We start from the raw sequence: 25695 nt of genomic DNA on the forward strand, positions 1-25695 counted from the left end.
TAATTACGAATATCGTGATCTTATATGTATATATATTTATATAATAAATTACACAGTCTGTTTTGTCAAATATTTATTTCTATATACACCTTTTCCTTTTTAAATGCAGAATTGTAATTAAAATTTAGCAATATATAGGTTAGGAGCCATTTAAAACCCAACGTACGTCGCCACCATCTCAATCAGCTGATTGAGTGCAAGGCTTGCTGCGGATTTGCTGCCAATTTGCTCTCGTATCTTGTGCGCAAGTGTTGCTCAGTGTTTGGTGCTTATTTGGTGCTAAGTTATGCGCAGCAAAACTTGCGTTGTTTTTGCTGCAAATTTACTGCAAGTTGCCCCGCATCAAGCCTTGACGTCAAAACACAATCCTAAAGAGGACACAGTTGCATATGATTTTGGCATCAAGTTTTGATCGAATTTGCTGCCAATTTGCGCTCAATTTGCACTCTTTTGCTCATTGGGAAATTATGAAAATGTCCTTTGTCTCTTCTTTGTTTATTTATTGGACGTACTGCCCAACGACGTTTTTTTCTGTGTGCTTTAGCAGTTGATGTTGCATTAGCAGCATAATGTTAACCCAATGATTGTTATAAACATTGCACATACAACTACCTTATTTGAATCCATTTCATTAATACAAAGAATATCAAAATAGTTAAAAGTGAGATAATACACGTTTGACAGTTTTTAATAAACTCAAAACGGTAGTCTATATTAGAATTTATCTATGATTTACGGTATACAGCAAACCATTATAAACCAGAAAGTCTAAATTAGCGGCATAAGTTAACGGCCGTTAAGTTACCGGCATACGGTTACGGCCAGCATAAATGGGCCTTAATTCCCTAGAACCTATTTTCGTGAATAAGGTAGTAAGTTTTGTTATCTTACAGCATACTGAAAATGATTTCGGAACGTGAAAACAGTACTGTCAGTACCAGGCCCCTGACATTTGCTATTATATCCTTTGTTACGGTATGTCTACGTAATGAAGCCAAGCCGCTACGTGGCGCTAGCAACAGTCACCATGTGTTTACGTCTGTAATTTCAATGACTTGAGGTTAGAAGTGTGTTAAAGCTTCGCGAGAAAAATAACAAAATAAAAAGTAAAATCAAATATGTATCTAATAAAAGTAATCTTAATTTAATTAAATGATGTCGCGCTGTATTGCACTTGGTTGTACATCAGATTACACTTCTAATCATGAAACAGTTCATTTTTTTTATGTGCCAAAGGACGAAAATGTGAGAAAAGCATGGTAAGCAGCTTTAAGGAGAAACGATATAGTTGTTTTGAGTTGATATAACTATCAACTCAAAACAAGCTGTATGCCATCATCACTTTTTAAGTAGTGATATTTTGTGGAAACGTGAAATTTGTGATGAGAAGGGAAATGTTCTTGGTGTGGTAAGTTATATTAGTTATCTAAGTCATTTTTCCATTTGCTTAATTTACACCGATCATTTAATACTGATATAATATTCATCAAAAAGACTATTATACTAGTTTAATAAACCATTGTTTACATGCATAAATTAAAATTATTAAATAGAAAGTTACTATTTAGTACAAGTATTAAATAATCAGTATAAAGTAGACAATATAGTCAATAATGTTTAATAATTTATATATATATAACAGCAATATTCACTTATTGACTTATTAAATAATAATCATTTAAATAACAATTATGTAAGTTATACTTGTCATTATTAATTGTCATATTGTAAATATTTTCTTTAGTCTGCGCCATTTAAAATTCCAAGGCTACGTAAAGGGGTTGTGCCTTCACAATTCCCCTGGTTTGAAGAAACCCCAAATATAGAAGATATATATTCTATACATATTGATCAAAATGTACATGACCTGCATATTGAACAACATGAAGAAAATGAACATGTGATAGTACCATCATTAAATAATACAATAGAGGATCGTACGACAATGTTATCATTTGATAGCTTAATAGATAGTATAAACAGAAAACAGTTTAATATGCCAAGTCAATGGATGCACATACAATATTGCAGTAGTGACACACGATTATTGGTATTTTTTTTAGCAACATGCAACAAAATAGAAAATTATAATGACAGATATTCATTTAACCCTATCAAAGAAGTCATACTCAAAGAAGATATGACATTACAAATAAATGTCTTAAAGCAACCCGTTTTAAATACTCCATCACACATACAGATTTATAATAATATAAATAGAATAGAACTGCTACAAGAGATATTATTTTCTTTTGATAGTCTTGACATATGTTGTGGTACAAATAAAAGTGAGATTAAAGATGTTGAATATAATGAAGCTTTTAAAGATATTAATGGTATATGGAGACACAAGAAATGTTTATTACTTTCATCTCAGAAATGTAAATTTTGTGCCATTGCAAACAAATCTATAAATCAAAAATACCGTCGGAGAAAAATAATGAAATCAATTAAAAGAATAAAAATAGCTGTATCAAAAACAGAAAAACAAAAGAAAATTTTATTATTACGCAAACGATATTATAAAGCACAAAAAGCAAAAAATAGAGCTAAATATATATCAAATAAATTGAGAAAAGAACTTGCAGATAATATGATGAAAGTAAAAGAAATTTCAATAGAGAACATAAAAGACCAATTAAAAGAAACACAAATTTCTCAACATCAGTTAACTGCAATACAAGAAATAATAAAAGCTGCGAAACATACAAATATTAAAGGTCACAGATACAGTGAAGATTGGATACTATTACGTATGTTATTACATATGAAGTCACCTAAAGCTTATAACTTTTTAAGAAAAAACAAAATACTACCCCTTCCATGTATTAGAACTATGCAAAGGTAATATACGTTTTTTTATTATTTTAATATAATTTCTACTTAGAAATATGTATAATATGGTATGAGTATATGGCGATTTTTATATAACAATGCAATGTATGAATTGGTTTTAGATATATTTCACTTATTGATACACCATGCGGTTTCGACACAAAATTTTTTGAGATGTTTAAATTAGCATTGGAAAAAAAAGAAGAGAGACAAAAACATGGTGTAATTTTGCTCGATGAAATACATCTTAGAGAGTCTATTAATGTGAACTCTAAGAATCTCACATATACAGGGTTGATTGACTTTGGAAGTGAAGGGATACCATCATTTAATCTTGATGATAAAGCAGACCATGGATTAGTAATAATGTTTCAGCCACTTGCAGATTCTTATTCCCAACCAGTAGCAGTGTTTGCTTCCTGTATCAGGGGCCTGTATCAGGAGAAGTACTTGCGCAACTAGTAATTAAGGTATATACAATATGCAGTGCAAATATTTTTATATATATCATATTTTTCTCATAATTCAACAAAAAATTGCTAAATATGTAATATGCTTCATACTGTTTTTATTTTTTTCATATTATAGGCTATTGCATTATTAGAAAATATCAATGTTAAAGTCCATGGTATAATTACTGACGGTGCTGCAACTAATAGAAAATTTTGGAATATTGTAGGTGTATCTGGAAAAAAAGATGATTTAATTAATGTTTTTAATCACCCCACTGTAAACGGACGTTATATATATGTATTCTCAGATATACCACACCTTATCAAAACTATTAGAAATATCGATTATATAGTACATCATTACAGGTAAAATAATAACTCAATTTTTATGTGGTTGTGTGTTACTTCGTGCATAATGTACTATTAAAAGAGATTTCAGAAAATCGAAGTATTATTATTGTTTTTCGAAAAAATAGTGAATTTCTCTTATATTTCATTTAGCTTTTGACGTTATGCCGCGTCCTTCATAGATTTGTTTTTGACGTTTTGTGAACCTTTTACTTCATTTCTTGAAAATGAGGATCAATTTGATATTCTGTATATTCAATATAAAATCGATCCTTATTCTAAGAAAGTGAAATGAAATTCTTACGAATTCTCACGAATCGCCAAAAACAAATCCACAAAGAATGCGGCGCAAAGTTGGAAACCAAGTCAAATATTTATTCACAATGCGAAAATTTAAAATATTTAATCTCTTTCGTTTTTATTTTTAGCTCAATCCTGATGAAAAACATATCAAATGGGATTATTTCCGAATATTACATAATAAAGATAAATCGCTACCAGCTCTAATGCGAATATGTCCAAAAATAACAACCAATCATTTAATACTTACTAACGCAGCTAAAATGAGAGTTCGTCTAGCTACTCAAGTAAAACATCTTAACAGTATTTTATTTAACGTTTTAACAGATTATTTAATAGAACAGTCCAATAATTTACAAAATATATCTTTATATAAACGCCATTGTTATAGGTTTTTAGTAAATCGATGTCTCATGGATTGAGATTTTATAAAAATTTCTTACCTGAATTACAAGAATGTGATAACATTGCAAACTTTTGTGAATGGATAAATAACTTATTTGATGCACTAAATCGAAATAAAGTTTCTGAAGGTTTGACTGTTGAAAATACGGACTACAAAGTAAATTAAATATTTTCAATTAGTTAATAATTGTTTTGTAATTTATATTCGTTTTTTGTCTATATATTTATGTATTTTGAAGAAGCTAATATTATGCTAAACGTTCAATTTCTTAATAAATTTTAGAGATATCTCTTGAAAAATTAGATGCTTGGGAGCAACGTGTCCTTGATAGTACTATTAAAGAGGAAAATTTTTTAACAAGACAAATTGCTGAAGGTCTTCGCGTGACGATAAAATCAACATTAGATATAGTAAAATATTTAACGACAAATGCTGGTTTTCCCTCTGTTTTAATAGGCCGCTTGAATCAAGATTCACTCGAGGTTTGATAACAAAGCTCATATTTCAGTAATCATAATGTTACATGTAACATATATATGTTAGTTAAAATTTCCTACTTAACATGTAAATGTTATATAACACACATGTTACATAATAGCTACATTGTTGAGTAGGAAATTTTAATTAACATGTACGTTGCATGTAACATCGTATTTGCTGGGATGTGTCTCCAGGTAACAGAATAACATCTAAAGACGTCTTAATGATGTATTATTGACATTAAAGGCGTCATTAATAAATTATTAATGTCACTTGATGTCATTTTGTTGACTGGATATATATATGTCTATATATGCAAACATTTAATTATGAAAGACACATGTATATATATATATATATATACCCAATCCTAACATTATTTACATACTTAGAACATCTTTGGATCGTCCCCAGGAAAACCTTGCACTGTTAGAACAGTACATAAAAACATTAGATCATCTTAAAATATTGATTATAAAATCAATCCATCAATTCATGTGTGTGTATATTCTATGATATATTTAAAAATATATACAATACCTTTTAGAACTGTGACAAAAAATATTTAATTTTTCGTAATACCTTTGAACGTTTATTATAGGAAATATTTAAAACATTATTTTTATTACAAGTTAGTATTAATATGTTTCTATATATTGTTCCATAGAGATTTTTTGGTTCAATAAGACAAGCAGCAGGATCTAATGACCATCCCGGAACCCCTACCTTTCTCCAACTATATAAAATTTTGAGTACTTCAAGCATCCTTGAGCCCCCATGTTATGGAAATTGTTCTATTGCAGATAGTACAAAACCTATAATTTCTATATCTGATATAAAACAATTATATGAAAAACCAGATAAATCCTTAACAAAATTAAAAGACAAGTTGGATCATGCTGTTGAATACAGTGAATGGATTCTTGATGATATAATAATAGATCATGACTATCATCTACCTGAAATAACTGATTGTATCGTCTATTGTACAACGAGATATTTATGTAATTATATTTTAAAATTTACAAAGTGTGATATATGTAAGAACGCTATTACTGATCCCATAGCGTGTAGCCTTTTCCTGCAGCGCTGTTAATAAATATCAAAACTGATGGTCGTCTAACACATCCAAATTTAAACATGTTTAAATTTATAATTTACTTAGAAAGCTTATTTTCAAAATATTGTCATAGTGCTGATGTATATGAGACCATTATAGATAATATTTATACAGAAAATTTGTCTTTTCCATGTAAAGAACATGGTGATGCTATTTTAGCAAAAATAATCGAATTTTACATCTGTATGCGCATGAGGCAATATTGTCATAAAATTAATAATGTGAAAAAGAAACAAAGTCAAAATATTAAAAAAACTGCGAAATATTATAAAAATTAAATAAAAAATATCTTAAAACAACAAAAATACTTTATTATTTATGTACCTACCTTATTTTATACTATCTATTTTATTTTGTGTTATACATTTTGATTATATAATTATAAAGAAATATATATATATTTATATTTTTATTAATTTATATATATATATTATTATGGATCAAACATCTATAGTAAGAATTCGTAACATATACATATAAATTTGTATTATGCTATTGTGAAAAAAGCAAATGGACTTTCAATAAGTTCATAATAAAGTATTATTATCTACCTGAAATTACAGATTGTATTATCTATCATATAACAGTATATTTATGTAACTACATATTAAAATTTAGAAAGTGTAACATATGTAGGAACGCATTTACTGGTCCTATATCATATAACCTTTTTCCTTTAACATTACACATATATACTAACTGTGTTGACTGTTGCCAGCGCCGCGACTTCAATAAGTGGACACCTGAAACTACGAGAAACGGGGGGCTGGTCAGTACTGTCAGCGCATTTTGGAACGCAGCCTGTATAAATCTCGTTAAACACGTATAGGTTAACACGCTAATACGTAAGTATAGACAGATATTGTATTAAATTATCTATTTTGCGGAAATCGCTACATAACCTGTGTACGAAATTTTTCTTTTTTGTTCTAATATTGTGATTATTTCAATCATTTCAATCATTGCTCTATTGAGGGATTGCCACCCCGAGGCTTATTCAACTATATTAGCTTTTATCTTTCTGAAAAGTAAGTCATATATTTTTTTGAATATATCTCCCGTTTTTATTATTCCTATTTTTCTCATAAAATGAAAAATAATCTGAAGTGTTTCCCAATCCTCCTTCTCACTCACTCTTGTCTATAGCAAATAACATTCATTTTTTTAACTTGTCCAATCTTTTACATATAATTTCTCTCCTCATCATGCAGCTTACGTTTATATATGACATGGTTAATGTCCACTTTCTCTCACGGCTTCACATTCACAGCTTATATCATTCGTTATTTCCTTTCTACATGAGATTGATTCAGGTTATAATAATTATAGCTATAAGATTGATCGGCCAGGACACAATATTGGAAAACCTTATAGATATCAAACTACATCTTCCGATGAAGTCCCACATTCAAAAAAGATGGTAATACTACTCTGTGAAAATATCAAAGATGATGTAGAAGATATATGAAGATTTATATAAGATAGGAAGACTGGACATAGTTAATACACAGGGCATGTTGATACATTTAAAATTATTGCATGCTCGATTAATATAATTTCATTTGTTAATAATTTTTTAACAAACAACGGGTGATCGCTAAAACTTTTTGCATGTTCAGAATAATATTCTTGATAATATGTGTCAAGATCAGTGTCATTGCAGTATCCTCCCCTGAATAAGAATTTTACCTTAACAATTTATAACTTTTCAATCTTTGACTATAGAAATATGGACTATCAGTACCCCATTTTTCCCATTCATCGCTGTACTGAAAAATATATCCAACATCTTCGATATTTTTCGAGATTTAAGCCCAACCCTATCGACCAAAAACCAGGAAATTTAAACATATCTTAAGATGTATCTATCATAATAAAAGATATTTTATAGTCTATATATCATAAATGCAAAATAATTTTAGTTAATTTAGTCGATTTTATTAGATTATGAGGTGATAAATTACATAATTATAAAATGTAAAGAGAAGTTTGGAGTGAATAAATGCAATATAATACAAAATATACAACAATAAAGAAGAATATATGTATATTAAAATATATATTGAATTTAGAACAAAAATATTATCTTTTAATAAACATAATTTAACAAACGCAAACATAATTAAGACTAACAAGAAATAACGCAATTTAACAAATGCAAGCATAATTAAGGCAAAATAAATATAAATATTAAAAATAATATTTAAACATTATATCCATAACAAAACTGACCCTTAAAAAGAATAATTTTTGTTAAATCATGCCTGGTAAAAGTATGGTGTATTTTTAATGTGGTAGTTTTGCCATAATGAAACAATTTTATTTTAAAAAAGAAAAACAATTGATTTTATTAATATAAATTTATGGTTTTCCATAACACGTAACACTTCCATAAATTCATGTGTATGCATATCAAAGTTTATAAATAATGTAGATATATTAATATTTCTTAAAGTATTGGGAATCATCTTATGAAAAGCATTGAAACTAGTCAACTGACTATTTAGCCGAAAATCAAAAACTTTTGTTCCTTTCGTTATAATATTGTAAGTATCTACTCATGGATACCTTAAGAAGTCCAAACTTTTATGTTCAATGAACTTTGATGTGAATTCTTTGCAGTCATTTAGTAGTTCACAACACATCACATTTTAAAGAACATAACAATTTCTTCTCAATATATCCTGCAATATATATCATTACATGATTTTCAGGAAGATATATAGATTGTGAAACTTTCCAATTATCTATAAGTGTATCATCGATAAAATACTCATCTGTTAAGATGTCCTCATCTGTCTGACAAGTTTTATCTCCAGTTTCAGTATTTAACGTGATTAGCTGTTTGGCACATGAAACATTTAATATGGAAGTATCCAAAGGAACACAATTGCCTTGTAGGGAGGATTTTACTTTGTTGTGATGTAGAAGACGTTTATAAGAAGCTATAAATTGCTTTGTGTTTGGATTATTATTGTATCCTCCCATGGTTCTGATGTACGAAAAAAAAATTCTAAATGATCTTGCGAAAGTTTGTAAGATATTATATATTTTAAGTATCCTTTTTCTACATACTCATAAAATAACATTTTCAAATTTTTCATACATATGATGAAACCAATAAAGCCCGTTTTCGACTTTGTTTGTATAATCGGTTTTCCAGTAACCTCTAGTTTTAATACTGATAAATATTGAATACATTCATAAAAAAAAAATAAAAATTTTCTTTGCATTACCTATTGATAAAGGTTGTTTAAATTTTTTACTATATATGTTTCTACAATTAAGGCAATCTAAAATATCGTTTATAGTTCTACAGAATGTGGCAGTAACAATGCAATTAGAAAAATCAGGGTGTCGATCTTCATATAATTGTTCAAAAGTAACAGAACAACTTTCGCTTAAAGTTTGTGTAGCCAATTTTATACACATTTTATTTTTATACCATTGCACGTGTTTAGAAGTGAGTTTGTTCGCCATATGGAAATAACCGTTTTGTTGCATATTATTTAATTTTATAAAATATTCCCATTTAATTGCATTGTCATCACCATCATACAAAATTTAAGCTAATGTATTTCGTATTAATTTAATTATGTGTGCAGCATCCAAAAATATAGGAATATTATAATTCTTACTAAGGTGTATAAAATAATAATTGTCATTACTAATCATCACTCAAAGTCATTACTAATAATTGTCTTTCTTTAAATACGCACACATGTTCTGTGTCTGTCACTGGTTTCTGCACTAATTCTATTTCTTGCAATTTATTATGTTCTGTTATATCATTTGGAATATGTCTGGAAGTATAATTAATATATATTTCATCAGAGTGGATAGCAGATTCCATGTCTTCACATGTAGATAGTTCCTCATTATATAAACAAATCAATATGATAAATCAATCATATACTTTATAAAATATTAGTTTATATATATATATATTTGCATATTACATTAAACTTTTTTGTTTCACATATAACATAATGACCCTTACATATGTAGATTTAAATATTAAATTATGTATAATATTATATACAATTTTTTTGCTAATCACATAATGCTCTATATATATTATTTTATATGTATTATACAATATTGTATATTTCAAAAGATATTGCAATTTTTCATGATAAATGTACAACTCTAAAATTACATAATTGATTACTAATAATGCAATTATATCTTATCTTCATGAGGCTTATTTGGAAATATAGTAGGAACTGCATCCTTTTTCAGATGAACACTCATACCAAATTGCTCTATTGCATTAAATGCGAAATGTTTAATACAGATTCGACTATATTTCGTTGAATTTCTACCATTACTTTACTTATTCGAGCTGACTAAAGCATTTATCCACTTTTCCCCAAGATCTTCATCTTTAGGAAATCTGCAAATAATAGTAAAAATGTTACTCTTCAAATCGTACAATATTCAACTTTATTCGCTAAAAAAATAAGTAACATTATAATTATATTTATATTTCATCCTAACACAAAATATAGAAATTAGATTTAAATATTAAATTTTTAACTTACTCATAGCAAGGCACAGAACGTTTCTCTGTTTCTTTTTTGCTACGATATTTTGATGATTTGCAGCCTTGTACGAAACAATTAATAACCATATTCACGCTTTTTGTTGTATTAATTATCACGTTAACATTGCGTTAGAGCTCGGCAAAAAATGCACGCGACGGCCGATTTTCGACTATCTCCGCCCACCGCTGTTCCCTTTATCTCGCCACTCCGCATGCTGCCAACAAGCCGCTCGAGCCTCAGGAGCGTGTTTCCAACAGTTTTCCACGTCACCCATGAGGTACTATTGTTGACGCGTTTTTTTTAAAGTGGCATCCCCAGTAGGCCTAATCCACTGATGACTGTAACAACCCGTAACTAATTGAACAGAAGCGAAATAAAATATGTTAAATGAAGAATATTTAATTCGATTTTCGGCGTCTTTTATTAGTAAGAGCGGAAACGTCAATTTGCATATTGCATGTAGCGAGACGCATAAGACGTGGTAAGGAATCATCGTTTAAAGAAGAACGCTTCTCATTTTTTATAAACTTCATTTTCAAAAATGAAGTTTCAAAAATTAAGTTTCAAAAAAGAACTTCATTTTCAAAAATGAAGTTTATAAAAAATGAGAAGCGTTCTTCTTTAAACGACGATTCCTTACCACGTCTTATGCGGCTCGCTACATGCAATATGCAAATTGACGTTTCCGCTTTTACTAATAAAAGACGCCGAAAATTGAATTAAATATTCTTTATTTAACATATTTTATTTCGCTTCTGTTTAATTAGTTACGGGTTGTTACAGTCATCAGTGGATTAGGCCTACTGGGGATACCACTTTAAAAAAAACGCGTCAACAATAGTACCTCATGGGTGACGTGGAAAACTGTTGGAAACACGCTCCTGAGGCTCGAGCGGCTTGTTGGCAGCATGCGGAGTGGCGAGATAAAGGGAACAGCGGTGGGCGGAGATAGTCGAAAATCGGCCGTCGCGTGCATTTTTTGCCGAGCTCTGCGTTAGACCAAGCATTTGATAAATGACAGAATTTTAGTTCTGGGATTCCTCACTTAGTTGATAGAGGCGCGACACATCTTAGCTACCAGTCTGAAGTTAGCTATTGGCAGTCTATATTTCTATAATCAAAGTTTTCAATATTTTGGGAAATTGTATTTTTCCATTGGTCGCATTTTTCGAGGTCGCAGGTAAATTTTAACATTCTATTTATAACTCGTAACTTTCTCATGGAGAGGATGTGGATGCAAAGATAAACCGCGTACATGTGTGTTCCACTTCTTGATTATTTTTCTGAAATTTTTGGTCGTACCTCACGAAGAAATACTGAAATGTTTATGAAACGTCGGAAACAAATTCATGAAGAATGCGGCGCTAACTTAGAAACCAAATCAAATATTAAATATATATTTATATACATGTGTGTGCATGTACACATACATACGCACGCATGCACATACGCACACAATCTATGACTTAGAAATTGCGAAATTAAACAAATGAAACTTCTCGTCATTATCATCAATGTGTGATAATTTTTGCTCTATATGTCCCTCCGAGATTTTCTTTCATTTCATGAATGAACATCTGGGCAGCTGCAATCAATGGATTCGTTAAATAAAAGGTTTATTTAAATATGTAAAATCAACAAAACTTTGGCTACTATTGGCTATTTTTCTATATAATAACTTGAATTTGTTCATGATATTTGATTCTTTGGATACAGAAGAATAGTTGCCATTTTTGTTACATTAATGTTTACATATTCCAGAAGTATTTTTCTTTATCAAAAAGAAATATATTATTAAGATGTGAAAAGTTGATATATCCAAATATTTGCATATAGAAAAGCTACACTGTTTTGAAGCTTCATGGGATGAAGTTTCATGGATAAAAGGAAAAGAAATCTATTTGAGTTATAAGGTTCAAAACGATATTTGATATGAATATTAAAGAGATTGTTTGGAAAATCGGTCATTTTTAGTTGCGTAAAACTATTTGCAGCTTAAATTTGTTAATGAACAATGATTATGGAAAAATTGTTTAGCTTACGTTCGTGTGTTAGCATCTTGTTTGATCCATTATGCGATGCGATGTTCAGCATGCGACTTGTCATTTGCCCTACTCACAACCGAGGAAACCAGTCTAGAGTTGTTGCTTTATTATGTAGTGCGTAGTTAGTCTTTTGATAAAGCTTTCCGTCGTTCAAGAGCATGCGTGATGCACGACTATTACAATCGTCGAGTGGCAGTTGAGTGGCGATAAGCGAGTGTGCATGAGAGTAGAATTGTGTGTCAATCACCAACCAGTTTGCTCGTTCATACTCTGATCCGTGGTTCGTTAATATTGCCTGTTTCACGTCACCGGTAACTTGTACTCAAATCGTCGAAACTGCAAATGTGTGTTGAATCGATATTCGCTGGTGTATTGGAGGGACAGAATTCCAGCGAACAGATCTAGCGACTTGCAATCGCTGCTACATCGATCGATCGATCGTATGTGAGTGCGTGGGTGCACTCGTGTGAATACATCGTGTGCATCTTAAGAAATTTTCAAATTCCGCAAGAATACGCTACATTGAAGTGATCATCATGTACGTCGCAGCGCTCGACATCGGCACCACCACAGTACGCTTCCATATCCTAGACAAGAACGCAATCACAGTAGCTTCCTCATCGGAGAAGGTTTGTCGCGATTGATTATCCTCGATACGGAATTTTCGCATTTTTGAACGGCAAATTGTTGAAAGAGGAGCGTAGGCCGCAGTGCAGATAATTCTTGAAGCGGCGTGTAACGTTAATGACGTTATAACATGATAACGTTGATAAGCGAGTGGTGGGAAAAATGAAGGGTTATCAAGTTAGACTGCACTATATTCTTGAAATCCTGCGAAAACAGTTAAATACATTTTAAATATGGTTCACATTTGTCCTTTATATGGACCGAGTTAAATTCAAATTAAAACCAAATATTAAATTAAAAAGTAATTTAATTCAGATATGTTCTTAATATTCATCCAAATTAAATTTAAATATGATCTTACTATCAGATTAACTTTATCTAGGCGCATATATAGATCATATTAATATTTAATATGCATCTAACCAAAACTGAGCCTAAATTTAATTTTATATTTGGAACAAATAAGACTTTAATTAACACTTAACTTCGTTTTTATTTGAATTTAACTTGGCCCATATAAAGAACAAATCAATGTTATATTTAAAATATATTTAACTGTTTAGCGGGAGTTTTATGGAGTTAATTGAATGTTATTTTATTCGTTATCGTAATTAATAGAAATATTTTCAACCTAGGTAAAATTGATCTATCCACAGCCTGGCTACGTGGAAATAGATCCCAATGATCTGTGGGAGATAATAATGAAAGTTATCAAGGACACATTAGACGGTAAGCTATTTGGCGTCATCATGTTGCCTAATCGATTTGAGAATATCAATCTACTGAACTTTAACTTTTCTTAATCGTCATAATAATGATCGAAGCGAGATCCATGTACGCAATTCTCATAACGTGTGTTGTTACATGCGAGACGTAGTATAAAATGATTTTGAAATTGAAAATGATTTGCTTTATTTAAGAATTTGTACAGGATACGTACTGCTACTAACGAAAGCGGCGAACGAAATCTGATAACTAAAGCTGACGTCTATGAAACTAAGTAACATGTATAGGGTGTTCAGCGTAGTCGATACACGAATCGTCTACACGATTTAAATATTACCGATAGTTTAAAGAAAAGGTTGTAAGATGAACGTTCATCTAATTCATATAGACTATAACTTACGATAAAAGAAATTTGAAAAAAATTTCTTCATATAAAAAATCAAGGTCATCTCGAATTTTTTAAAATTGATGTCATGAAATCTTTTTTTACATAATATTATAGAATGCTTCAAAACGAATTCAACATACTATCAAAAACATAATTTTTATTAATATTAATAGCTATTTAAAAATAATAGAAAAACTCTAACTTATAGAATGATAACAGAAATTATATAATGTCTGGTGCGGCATAATAGATCGTTATTTAATTGAGCCGTTTTAATTGGACTATTTTTATGAAAAACATTATTATTATTATGAAAAATACATTATTATTATGAAAAACATTTTAAGACAACATTACAACGATATCTGCACTTTCTATATACAATTTTCAGAGCTAATGCGAAATATCTGTTTTAATATTAGGTCGTTAAGTATGAAATGTCCGATTTCGAATCAAAAGTTCGATTTATTATATCTCAAACTAGAAATAGTATAATTAATCCAAATATGCACTTAAACTATCGGCACAATTGTGCCATCTTAACGGTAGCTTATTTATGTAGCAGCGAAGAAGCCTGAAGAGCAGGTTACAATGAAATCATGGAAGACGTTGTTCACAGCTTGTTGCGAATTGAATATTTTTCCTTGCAAGAAATGGTCCAGTGCCTGGAAGAAGTGATAGTCAGTTGGTACAAGGTCTGGTGAATACGGTAGGTGGCAGAGAGTTTCCAGGTTCAGCTCCTGTAGTTTGAGCAACGTTGTGACATGTGGTCGAACGTTGTCTTACAAGAGGATTACCTGTGTCTATTGATCAATCTCGGCTGCTTGATCGCAAGCATTTTCATTATTTCGCCTAGTTGGTTACAGTACACATCCGCTGTAATCGATTGATCAGGTTTCATGAATCAGGTTCTGCAGTGGATATCAGCGCTGGACCACCAAACAAACACTATTAGTTTTCTTCTGTGAATATTTGGTTTCGAACTGTGTTTCGGCATTTCATCCATATCCAATCATTGTGCCGAACACTTGCAATTGTCGAAAAGAATCCGCTATTCATCACATGTAACAATACGATGTAAAAATGCTTTGCTTTTACGTCGTGATAGTGAAGAAAGGCAAGCTTCGAGACGACTTCTCTTCTGACGCTCGTTTAATTAATGCGGAACCCATTTATCCAGCTTCTTTATCTCGCTGATTTGTTTCAAGTGATCCAATATTGTTGGAATAGTAACGTTAAACCTTGCTGCTAATTCATACATAGTTTGAAATATATCTGCTTCCACTACAGCTTTAGTTCATCATTATCCTTGGTCTTAGGTCACCAACGTGGCTCGTTTTCAAGATTAAAATCGCCAGAACGAAACTTCCCAAACCATCGATATATTGTACGTTCATTAGCCACATCTTCAGCAAACACTTTGTTAATATTTCGAGTTGTCTGTGCTGCATTGGTTCTACGACGGAACTCATATTCGAAAATAACATGAACTTTTAACTTATCCATAATTACACAAAAATTGCTGTAACAAAGACAAAATTCGAAAGATAATCACAGACCAAAACATACATTTGAAGAAGTGATGATATACCTTCACAACAAAAGAAATACCAAAAACTTTAAAGATGAAATGCCAGAGATATCGACTGTCGAACTTAGTATTATACTTAAGGAAATCGGACATTTCATATTTAATGACCTAATATTACTTTTCCAATAAAATGATCTGGCGAACAAGGAATATATAATTCTAATAGGATGTATGAAGCAGATAAACGTTCACTTTACATCTTACATCTTTTTTCAAACTGTTTAAAATGTCTAAAAAATTATGCGAACCGTACCGCTAAATACCCTACATATTTATTTAAGAGCCAAAATAAATTCTTGTTCAAAAAAGAAGCACGATTAATACGTAATGCATACAATTAGTAAGTAATAATAAAAACTAGAATTTCTGAGAATAGCCTAGATAGGATGGTGATTAATTTAAAGAATGGGGCGAATTTGATATAAAAATGTTTTAGTTACAAAAATTTGTATAAAGATGGATTTTTTTACAATAAAATGTTATAACACATAATAATACTCGTATTCTTCAATACTTGTAACACCACCTCGTATCAACAATCAAAATTTAAAACAAGAACGCTTGGAACGAAATAATCGCGTTATTGGGGAGAAAGGGGGCTTTTCATGAGCCATTAATGAATAATCTGGAATGGATGAACGCAGAAAACTTTGGTTTCACGCATTTTTCAGTAGATACTTGAGGTTTCAATTTGAGACGCATTTGATCTTTGAATTTCGCATGACGCATTATACAGATGCGATTGATGAAGCTAAATAAAATTCAATCGATCCTGTCGCATAGAAGCAAGATTAACGTCGGCTTAAATTAAAACCTCGGCTACCCATCGAATGTGTGCTAAACCTCATTTCTGTATCTCGATCTGTTCCAGAATTTGTCATCGTTAACTGAGGTGATACCAATCGGACACATCAAAAGTAAGAAATTATGCCATTCTTAGGTGTTAGCCACACCCGTCGCATTTATTTCTATCAATTTAGATGCTTGCTATTCATGTGTATAATTTCGCTCGAAGCTCCAATTCAGATTGTCTATTGTATTTGTAAGCTTTATCGTAGCATTCGACTCGATTTCATAGAATTGTTTCTATTGTCATTTTTTTTCTTTTTTTTCTTTTATCGACCGATTGTATGAGTAGCGGAATTTTCTCTTCCATGATCAATCATGAAAATCTTCACAATTAAAACACAATAGTGAATAAAATTCTCGACTGTACTTGCAAAATAAAAATGAAAAATCTGAAAATAAAGACGAGACAAGGAAGAATAATTATAGATTAGCTCCTATAGTTAGTTGAATTTCGTTACTCACATGACTGCCTTCTTTTTATTTGTATGCTCTATTTTACGTTATCGTAACTATATGTCTTACGTTCGCAACTCGAATTAGATCAATTGGCCTTGTTTATGATTGCAGGCAGTAAAATCGATTCTAGATTAATTCAGTCCTTGGGAATCTCGTCACAACGTGCTTCCTTCATCACGTGGAGTTTAAAAACCGGTTTACCTTTCCACAGGTAAGGATATAATATTATATCGTGACACGATAAAGACGATCGGTAAAAATACTTTCGTATCAGAACGAAGCTTCATTATTACGCGTCGCTGATATTTCAGATTTATAACATGGAAAGATCAACGAGCGGCGACCTTAGTCGACGAGTGGAATCGGTCATTGATAATAAAGGGTCTACGTATGGGTTCGCACTTTTTGTACATGCTCACGAAGAACAAACGGTTCCTGGCAGGCAGCGTGATGAAATTTATGAATGTGCAGGTTTGTACACTAGTCTTACACGAATTATTCTCAACTGATTCTTTAGATCATCTAAAGCATTTAGTCTGATCTAAACTGTCATTAGTGATTTTGTTTTTGTTTGCAGGTCACCATGAAGTTAATATGGGTTTTTGAGAACATATTAGGTCTCCGGAAAGCCGCCGATAAGGGCGAAGTGGCATTCGGAGGTGTCGACTCTTGGTTTTTGTATAAATTAACGGGTAAGAAGTTGGAGAAGTAGGGAGTAATTTGCATCCGTTATTTTTTATATTTCTAAATATATCTTAGAATTCTCTAAAATTTCTTATGAAAAATCTCGATAAGATATTTCTTTTTTCTTCTACATATACAACAGAATGTTCCGATTAATCGATAGTCATGCGATTTCTTTCTCTTGTCTTTTTTATATAATAGGAAAACATGTAATGGACACTTCATGTGCCTCAGCCACTGGCATATTTGATCCGTTCACGATGCAATGGGCTGAATGGGCGATAAATATCTTGAGATTGCCGCGCAGCATTTTCCCAGAAGTGGTAGATACAGTAGGAGACTTCGGAATTACGCCCGTGGGCATGTTTGGCAGAGAAATTCGGATTTGTTGCTCGGTAAGTCACGAGGTATCCTCATTGTATAAGAAACCACTGAAGTTACATTACCGGTCAAAAATATTTTACCATCTACATATTACGTAATCTTATGTTAAAATGTACATAAACATTAGTTACCTTTATTTATATTTTATTTTATATAACAAAGATATTGTAGTAATGTTCGATTTTACTGGTAAAAGTACTTAAATATTGAATATATAGAGGCTGATCACAGAAACGTGAAATATTTAAATCTTTCACTATTTATTGACGGCGCGCACTGTGTGTTAGTAACCTTCAGTTTTGTACACGAAGTATGTATCTAAATAGCAACATTATATACCAACTATTTTAGACTGCTGCATCATTGTTTGATACTCGATAGTCGTTAGTAAGCCACGGTTTTCGAGACATACTACATGTCAAGCTAATTCTGTTTAGTGCGTATTATTAAAATTTATTAACGTTAAAAATATGACGAAGAAACGTGAAATTACTAATGAAGAACGTGCTGTGATAGTAGCATTACGTCAGGAAGGATACTTGATACGAGTACAATAGCAAAAAAGACTGGTGACACATCCCACTGTCCTGTACATTTTGCGGAGAAAAATGGAAACGGGCTCCAACTCTTCACGATCACGATCGGGAAGACCTCAAACGATGACAAAAAGTGAAGATAAGTTTATTTGCGTCGCAAGTAAACGCGAGAGGACTAAAACAGCACCGGACCTTCGTGAAGAATTGAATGGAATGCATGATATTCCAGTGTCAACTTCAACTGTGCAACGTCGTTTACGAGATTATGGCCTAATGGGATGCATAGCAGTTAAAAAGTCTTTATTGAGAAAGCAAAATAAGATTAAAAGACTCGGTTGGACTCGCAAACATTCAAAATGGACTGTTGAGTTATGGTCAAAGATGCTTTTTACGGATGAGTCAAAATTTGAAATTTTTGGAAGAAAAAGAAGAGTGTATGTCCGTCGAATGCATGACGAACGTTGCATAAATCAATATATTACGCCTACGGTAAAGCACAGTAGCGGATCTGTGATGGTATGGGGTTGTTTTGGCAACGATAAAGTTGGTAATTTCATTTACATAAAAGATACTTTGACGAAAGAACGTTACCATCGCATTTTGTAATATCACGCTCTCCCATCGGGGAAGAAATTAATCGGACGAGGATTCGTTTTGCAACAGGATAACGATCTGAAGTATGCTTCTAAATTATGCAAAAGGTACGTGGAGTCTAAAGAGAAGCAAGGAGAGTTGGTGAATATGGCATGGCCTGCTCAATCATCCGATCTCAATCCCATTGAGCTTTTGTGGGATGAACTTGACAGAAAAGTCAGGGCAATGAGATCAACCAATCTTAATCAGCTTTGGGAGTATTTGCAGATATGTTGGAGTGAAATTGCATCAACTTCTTTAAATAAACTCATAGCAAGAATATCGAAAGTGTGTGAAGCTGAACAGCTTCACGAACGTAAGGCAAAAGGCGGATATTTCGATCTAAAATATAATCTTTATTAATGTTTTTAGTTCTATTTTTCACGTTTGTACAATTCATTTACTTTATTACGATGAAAAAACCACTAATTCATAACAATATAATATGTTTAATTTATTTAATACACGAATTTCCGAAATTTTGTTGGTAGTAAAATATTTTTAACCGGTATTATACGTTTCGAGAAAAGAGAATATCAAAGAGATTCTTTCGTTTCTCATGATGATTCGATGAAATCAGATCGCTGACCAAGCGGCGTCGTTATTTGGTTCGAAATGCTTCTATCCTGGCGACCTCAAGATCACCATGGGAACCGGCACCTTCGTGAACGTTAACACAGGACAAGAGGCGCATGCATCTATTAAAGGTAATCTCGTATGCTTGTCATCGTACGTTTGTTCACAGCATAAACTGAATACATTCGAAGTATACGTTTACATATCACAATTAATTAACAATTAATCAACAATTAACTAACAATTTGTTCAGATATCTTCTTAACTTCACAATATAAAAATTTATACGTAAAATAATTACCTATGTACACTGTCTTCGAATGTTTTGAATATGAGTATATTCTAGCCGAACAAGTTTTCTCTGTCTCAGGATGCATGAATGTTAATGTCTTCTATAAAAATTCTCTTTGTATTATGATTTTTCAGCGCGAATATTGTATGTGAGTATATTCTACATGAGAAAGATTTCGAAAATAAACTATATCAAGATAGAAGTCAGAAATTATTTACAGGTCTTTATCCGGTTGTCGGATGGCGTATCAAGAATGAACTGATTTATATCGTGGAAGGATCCTCGAGTGACACCGGCATATTAGTCGAATGGGCCAAAGAAATAGGTGATTCATTAGCTTACGAATTGAGAAAGTGAAAAATTTACGACAATTCTTTCTATTGTGACAGATTCTTTCTATTTGAAAGAGAACATGTGTTCCCATTCATCTACGAGAAGCTTTTACTTTAGTTATTATATGTTAATTTAATCATGTCACTGCTACAGGACTTGTAAACAATGCCAAGGAGACTGCTGACATTGCAAAAAAGGTTAATGATTCTGATGGAGTATACTTCATTCCAGCATTCAGCGGCCTTCAGGTGTGATATAAGATTAGACTTTGGCTATTTTGAGTCTCGTGTTACGACGAATTGTCCGTCTCGACATCGAGTCGAATATCAAGCTATGATAAGAGTGTTTTATTTATCACACGCGAGAGACATCGTTCGCGATGAAGTTAAAAGAATTGTTTCAGACATTCTTCCGTTATGGTTTAAAGCATGCGCAAAAGAAAAAACATATTAAATCGGGAATATTTACGAGCGAATAAAAAAATAATGGAATAACATGTAACATAACATACAATATAAACAACAGAATATATAGTTATTATTTCAGGCACCCATAAATAATCCCGCGGCCGCAGCAGGTTTTATAGGATTGAAGCCTACCACGAAAAGAGCGCATATCGTCCGATCATTGTTGGAGAGTCTTGTTTTCAGAATAATAATGCTTTACAACTGCCTTTGGGAAGAAACCTCTTTCACATATAAAAATATCAGGTGAAAATTATGCAACAGTGATAATATCAAGTAACCAAGAAAGTTCGTGTCGTTTCTAGGTTTTGTTATTGTTAAACTACATATGCGTACACTATCAATTAAAAGTATGGTTATATATACTTAAACAAAAGTTTATTTAATAGAGAATTGACCAGTGTATAACACTTACGGGAATTAATTATTTAAAGTTTTGAAAAAGTGACTTCAATATAACTATGTCAAAATCAATTATTCGAACTTGTTTATTTTATGAATTTTCAAATTGAGTACTAGGGTTTCAGAGATCGAAAAATATCCTCCGCGTTCGAAGATGGAGTTAACAAACGTTGTGGTCGAAAGTGATTTCAGAAATTTGTCAGACTAACAAAAATTGATAAAATGTCGAAAGGGAGTTGAAACACTTTTAATAGCAAAGAGGAAAATTTTTATCAAACAATAGAGAAATTATTAGATTGTTAAGAAAAGGTTAAGAAAATTAAGTTAAAAAGGCGAAATAATGACTACTTTTCTGAATAAAATACTGTTGACCCTACCTTGTGTATCATTTATCTCTGTTGATTAAAACAGCACAAACTTTCTAGGTTATCTAACATGAGAGAAAAAGTTTTATTTTTGTAACGTTATCGGCTTCCTATGTAATTTTTGTTGGTTTCAAAATTGAATTGAATTTTGACTGAACGAGCAATATAACTATTCAGGATCGACGGAGGAGTTTCCGAAAATGATTTCGTTATGCAATTACTGAGCGATTTAACAGGATTGGAAGTGGAGCGTTCAGAAACTGTCGAGATGTCTATCTTGGGATCAGCTTTCATGGCTGGCTTGGAAAGCGGTATGATCGTTCATAAAAAAACAATTTTTAAGAACTTCGCGCCATTTCGTCTTACAAACGCTCATAATTGGTTCACTAGGATGTTTATGTTTAGTGAACAATAACTTTCAGTTCCTCATTTACTTGCAGGATTGTGGAATAGCAGAGAAGAAATATCACAACTTCAACAAATGAAAAAAATATTCAAGCCCAATAAGGATATATGCATATCTTATAAAAACACGATAGATCAGTGGAAACGAGCGGTTGATCGTTTTAAAAATTGGTATTGACCATGACTTTTGAAATAAAAGGAATGATAGTTTGCATCTTACAATTACATTAAGTCGTCAATCAAAGCGTAAAAATGCAGGAAATATTTTATATACAGGGTGTCCCATTTTAAAACCTTCATGCGAACATCTCTGAATGATCAAATTTTCAGCAAATGTTTCAGATAAAAGTTGTTGAGTTCAGAGGGGACCATTTGATGACGACCTTGACTTTGATCTTGGAGGTCACTTTGAAGGTTATTTGAAGGTTAACTTCGTTCTTTTTTAATGGAAACCCCTATTTTTTACTACAGATTTGTATTCTACATAAAAAGTTAAGAGAGTTTTATTCTTGATGTTTTTTTTTATATTCCGCCTCCATCAGGATGAAAATGCTGTTTAAACATCGCTAAAATGATTTTTTCGAAGAATGATTTCGACCTCTTAGTGTTAAGACAAGATCGGGGATAGATCCGGCCAGTTAAAGATGTGTATTCATGTATACCCATGTCATAGGGTTCAAGTGATTCAATCACTCTTTAATTAAGAAGATGCTCAAAAGTTGCACCATTTATCTATTGACAAAGTACAATTCGTCTTTGAAAGTGCCTAACAGTATTTAATAATACTTGGCGTGGAATGTTTAAGGCTCCTGGATGGTCATCGCGGACATATTGGATTTGTGACGTCATATGCGAAAAATGCCACGCTGAGAATTCTTGCGTGCCATTTCAAAATAAAATGATATTTTTCTAAAACAACATACAAAAGACTTCAGCATGCTTGTAAAAAGTTCCGAATTCTCCCCTTTTGCTTCAACAGTTAACCCTTTAACTGCTGAGATATTAAGTGGCCAGTATGACCCTCTTTGCTGAATTATTTTTACAATTCAGATTTTCACAAATTTACATTTTTTTATTAAAAAAAAATACAAACTAAACTAAACTTTTACAAACTAAATTAAATAGGTATTACACATTGAAAGTCCGAATCGAGTAAACTCGATCGTAGCAAGGCCGCCATTTTTTCCACACTCTAGTTATCTCGACCGTAGCAGTTAAAGGGTTAACGCAGAGTCGTAAAAAGAGGCCTATTCACGCGAGAAAACGCGTGGTCGAACAGCTGATCAAACGAGTAGAAATTATGCTTTCACACATCGTATTTCACAAAAAATCGAGAACTCGGAATTTCTTACATGTTTCCTGAATATGTCACACGTCACAGAAGTTCACTTGAGCGAATAATAAAAAAATTGCACACAAGAATAAATCATGCCATGAACATGTCACTTTTCCACGTGTAAGAATTGCACTGGCCTTATATTCTCTAACAGAATATAAGTTTATGTCTCTTGGCTTAGTGTAAGCCTTCCTTTATAAGACATGAGGCAGTATTGGTGCTCTTCGATTAAGGGAACACTAATGTTTAATTATGTTATGAATATTAAGTTTATTAACAAACACCCTTCTAAGCGAGATCAATTCGCTGACTTTAATTAACAAGTAGAAAGTCCGAATGCTTATAATTCAGCTCGCCGGCAATGATCACCCATTTTCAAGAGGCACGGTAGTGTCTTGCGCCAAGTTCAAGCGCAACGAAGGCTGTATTTCGATATTCACTGCCAGCACTGAAAATCTATAGTATAGGTGACACAAACTATATATTTTCAGTACTGGCAGTGAATATCGCAGCCGAAGTTGCGCCCGAACGGCGCGAGGTACACCATGTCTATTATACGTAAAACTGCGAGTTGAAGCGAGGTGAGATATTCATATCTCAGCAATGGCTGAACCGATCGAGAATTTTTTAGCCTTAATCGATTCGGCCTTAAAAAATAGAAAGCAGAATGTTCTTGTGATTTTTGTGTACGTTGTCTCTAAGTGGAGATATTTTAAAATAAAGTCCGAATCACGGAAAATTTCGATTCAATAAGAAAGTAAGAAACTTCGGATGCACAGGAGTGAGAATATGTGTGCATCTCGCTTTTCCGATCTGTGGTGCGATTCTTTAAGGTAGTTTTTCCTCAAAATAAAAGTTATGCTACAACGCTGAAATTTTGTACAAAATTAATGTTTATATTAACAAGTTACTTTGCGAAATCTTGGCTAAATTGACCGTCTAGTTTACGAGAAATATCCAATCGAACTTCGCCATTTTTGTCTAAAATTTCAATTTAGTTATGCATGCTTTTTTGCAAATTAAATGACTTTTCACAAACTGATGGCATAGTTTGCAGAAAATTAATTTTTATAGTGATATAACTTAATTAGAGGCTAAACAATTCTTTAAATTGCCTATTTTTTACTATTTTTTAACATTTTTTATTCTGACGTATGAGGAAAAAAATCCTTTCAATGGCCACTGCATCACAAGGAGTCATGATAAATATCTCATTCTAGACAAAACAAGTTAAACCCTTTAAGAAACATATTTTTTTGGAAAAGCTTGTCCACATAGTTATTGTGTAATAATCATCCAAAAATCGAAATACGCCCTCCTTCTTTCATGGTGGAGATCCCCCTTCGGGGTGTTGCAAAAAAAAAAAAAACGCAAGCGCCCGGGGGCAGCCAAAATATGGCGTCGACCCCGGGGCTTATTTCTATTATTTGCACCGGATAAGGAGGGGCAACGGTGGAGGTCGGCATACATGGACAGCAGGTCTTAAAAGGATAGCAACCTTTGACTTTGAGAGACTGTCAGCTTGTACCACCAGGTACAAGTAACAATGCCTCTCTCTGTAGTCGCCGTGCGCTCGGGATAGCACTAGAGATGTCGCTTCCGAACGATATCTCTCAACGTTATCTGGGGAGGGGAGAGTGTCGTGAGCGTGGAGCGTCAGATAGCTCAGTGGTCTAGAGCAGTCGCCCGGCAAGCGAAAGACCCGGGTTCGATTCCCGGTCTAGCGACTACCGCGCTCTCGATATTTTTCTCTCCTCGGAACGAAAAATGAGATGCAGGTCCCGAACGCACGGCGTCCCGTCGCCACCTAGTACGCCCTCCTTCTTTCACGAAATATCATCATTGTTTACATTTTCATAGCAGCTGACGGGAGAAAGCGATAGATGTGGCAACGCCTCTATCTGCTACGCGTGATATTCAAATACATTCAAATACGTTTGGCGTTAGATAATGTTTAAAAAATTAATTTCTTCTTTTTAATGATATGTATAAAATGAATTATAAAAATAATGAAATACAACAAAATAATATATAGGCATGTGATTTATTTAAACAGAATGATATATAATGTAGGTGGGAAATAAATTATTAAAAATATAATCTTTTAAATACTTT

At 32.3% G+C, this 25695-nt stretch overlaps 1 protein-coding gene and 2 long non-coding RNA genes across 10 annotated transcripts; all 3 read left to right on the top strand.

Annotated features, from left to right (window-relative positions):
• The first annotated feature begins 198 nt into the window (after positions 1-198).
• On the top strand, positions 199-2456 carry LOC112590493 (uncharacterized). The gene is made up of 3 exons (XR_003114263.1): positions 199-1060; positions 1237-1408; positions 1745-2456. It is a non-coding gene; the product is annotated as an uncharacterized LOC112590493 (long non-coding RNA).
• A 3-nt stretch (positions 2457-2459) lies between these two features.
• Positions 2460-5298, top strand: LOC112590494 (uncharacterized). Of its 3 annotated transcripts, none has more exons than XR_003114264.1 (6): positions 2460-2844; positions 2958-3305; positions 3424-3653; positions 4064-4222; positions 4327-4497; positions 4624-5298. It is a non-coding gene; the product is annotated as an uncharacterized LOC112590494 (long non-coding RNA). The 3 variants fall into 3 exon arrangements; XR_003114265.1 differs by having other exon boundaries at positions 3515-3653; XR_003114266.1 differs by lacking the exon at positions 2460-2844 and adding an exon at positions 2883-2903.
• Positions 5299-6606: 1308 nt separating this feature from the next.
• Positions 6607-22750, top strand: LOC105189934 (putative glycerol kinase 5). 6 transcript variants are annotated; one of them, XM_025307185.1, is made up of 15 exons: positions 6607-6786; positions 6917-6969; positions 7271-7361; positions 12918-13162; positions 13796-13889; positions 17282-17381; positions 17482-17641; positions 17748-17862; positions 18056-18249; positions 19988-20114; positions 20496-20600; positions 20762-20856; positions 21143-21318; positions 22017-22150; positions 22280-22750. In XM_025307185.1, the coding sequence occupies exons 4-15, from the start codon at positions 13070-13072 to the stop codon at positions 22420-22422; spliced, it is 1536 nt and encodes a 511-aa protein (XP_025162970.1). In that variant the 5' UTR covers positions 6607-6786; positions 6917-6969; positions 7271-7361; positions 12918-13069; the 3' UTR covers positions 22423-22750. The 6 variants fall into 6 exon arrangements, with proteins under 6 accessions (XP_025162970.1, XP_025162971.1, XP_025162972.1 ...); XM_025307186.1 differs by lacking the exon at positions 6917-6969; XM_025307187.1 differs by lacking the exon at positions 6917-6969 and having other exon boundaries at positions 7278-7361.
• Positions 22751-25695: the final 2945 nt, after the last annotated feature.

This window comes from Harpegnathos saltator, unplaced genomic scaffold (assembly GCF_003227715.2).
Source record: "Harpegnathos saltator strain DR-91 unplaced genomic scaffold, Hsal_v8.6 scaffold837, whole genome shotgun sequence".
NCBI classification, from domain to species: domain Eukaryota; kingdom Metazoa; phylum Arthropoda; class Insecta; order Hymenoptera; family Formicidae; genus Harpegnathos; species Harpegnathos saltator.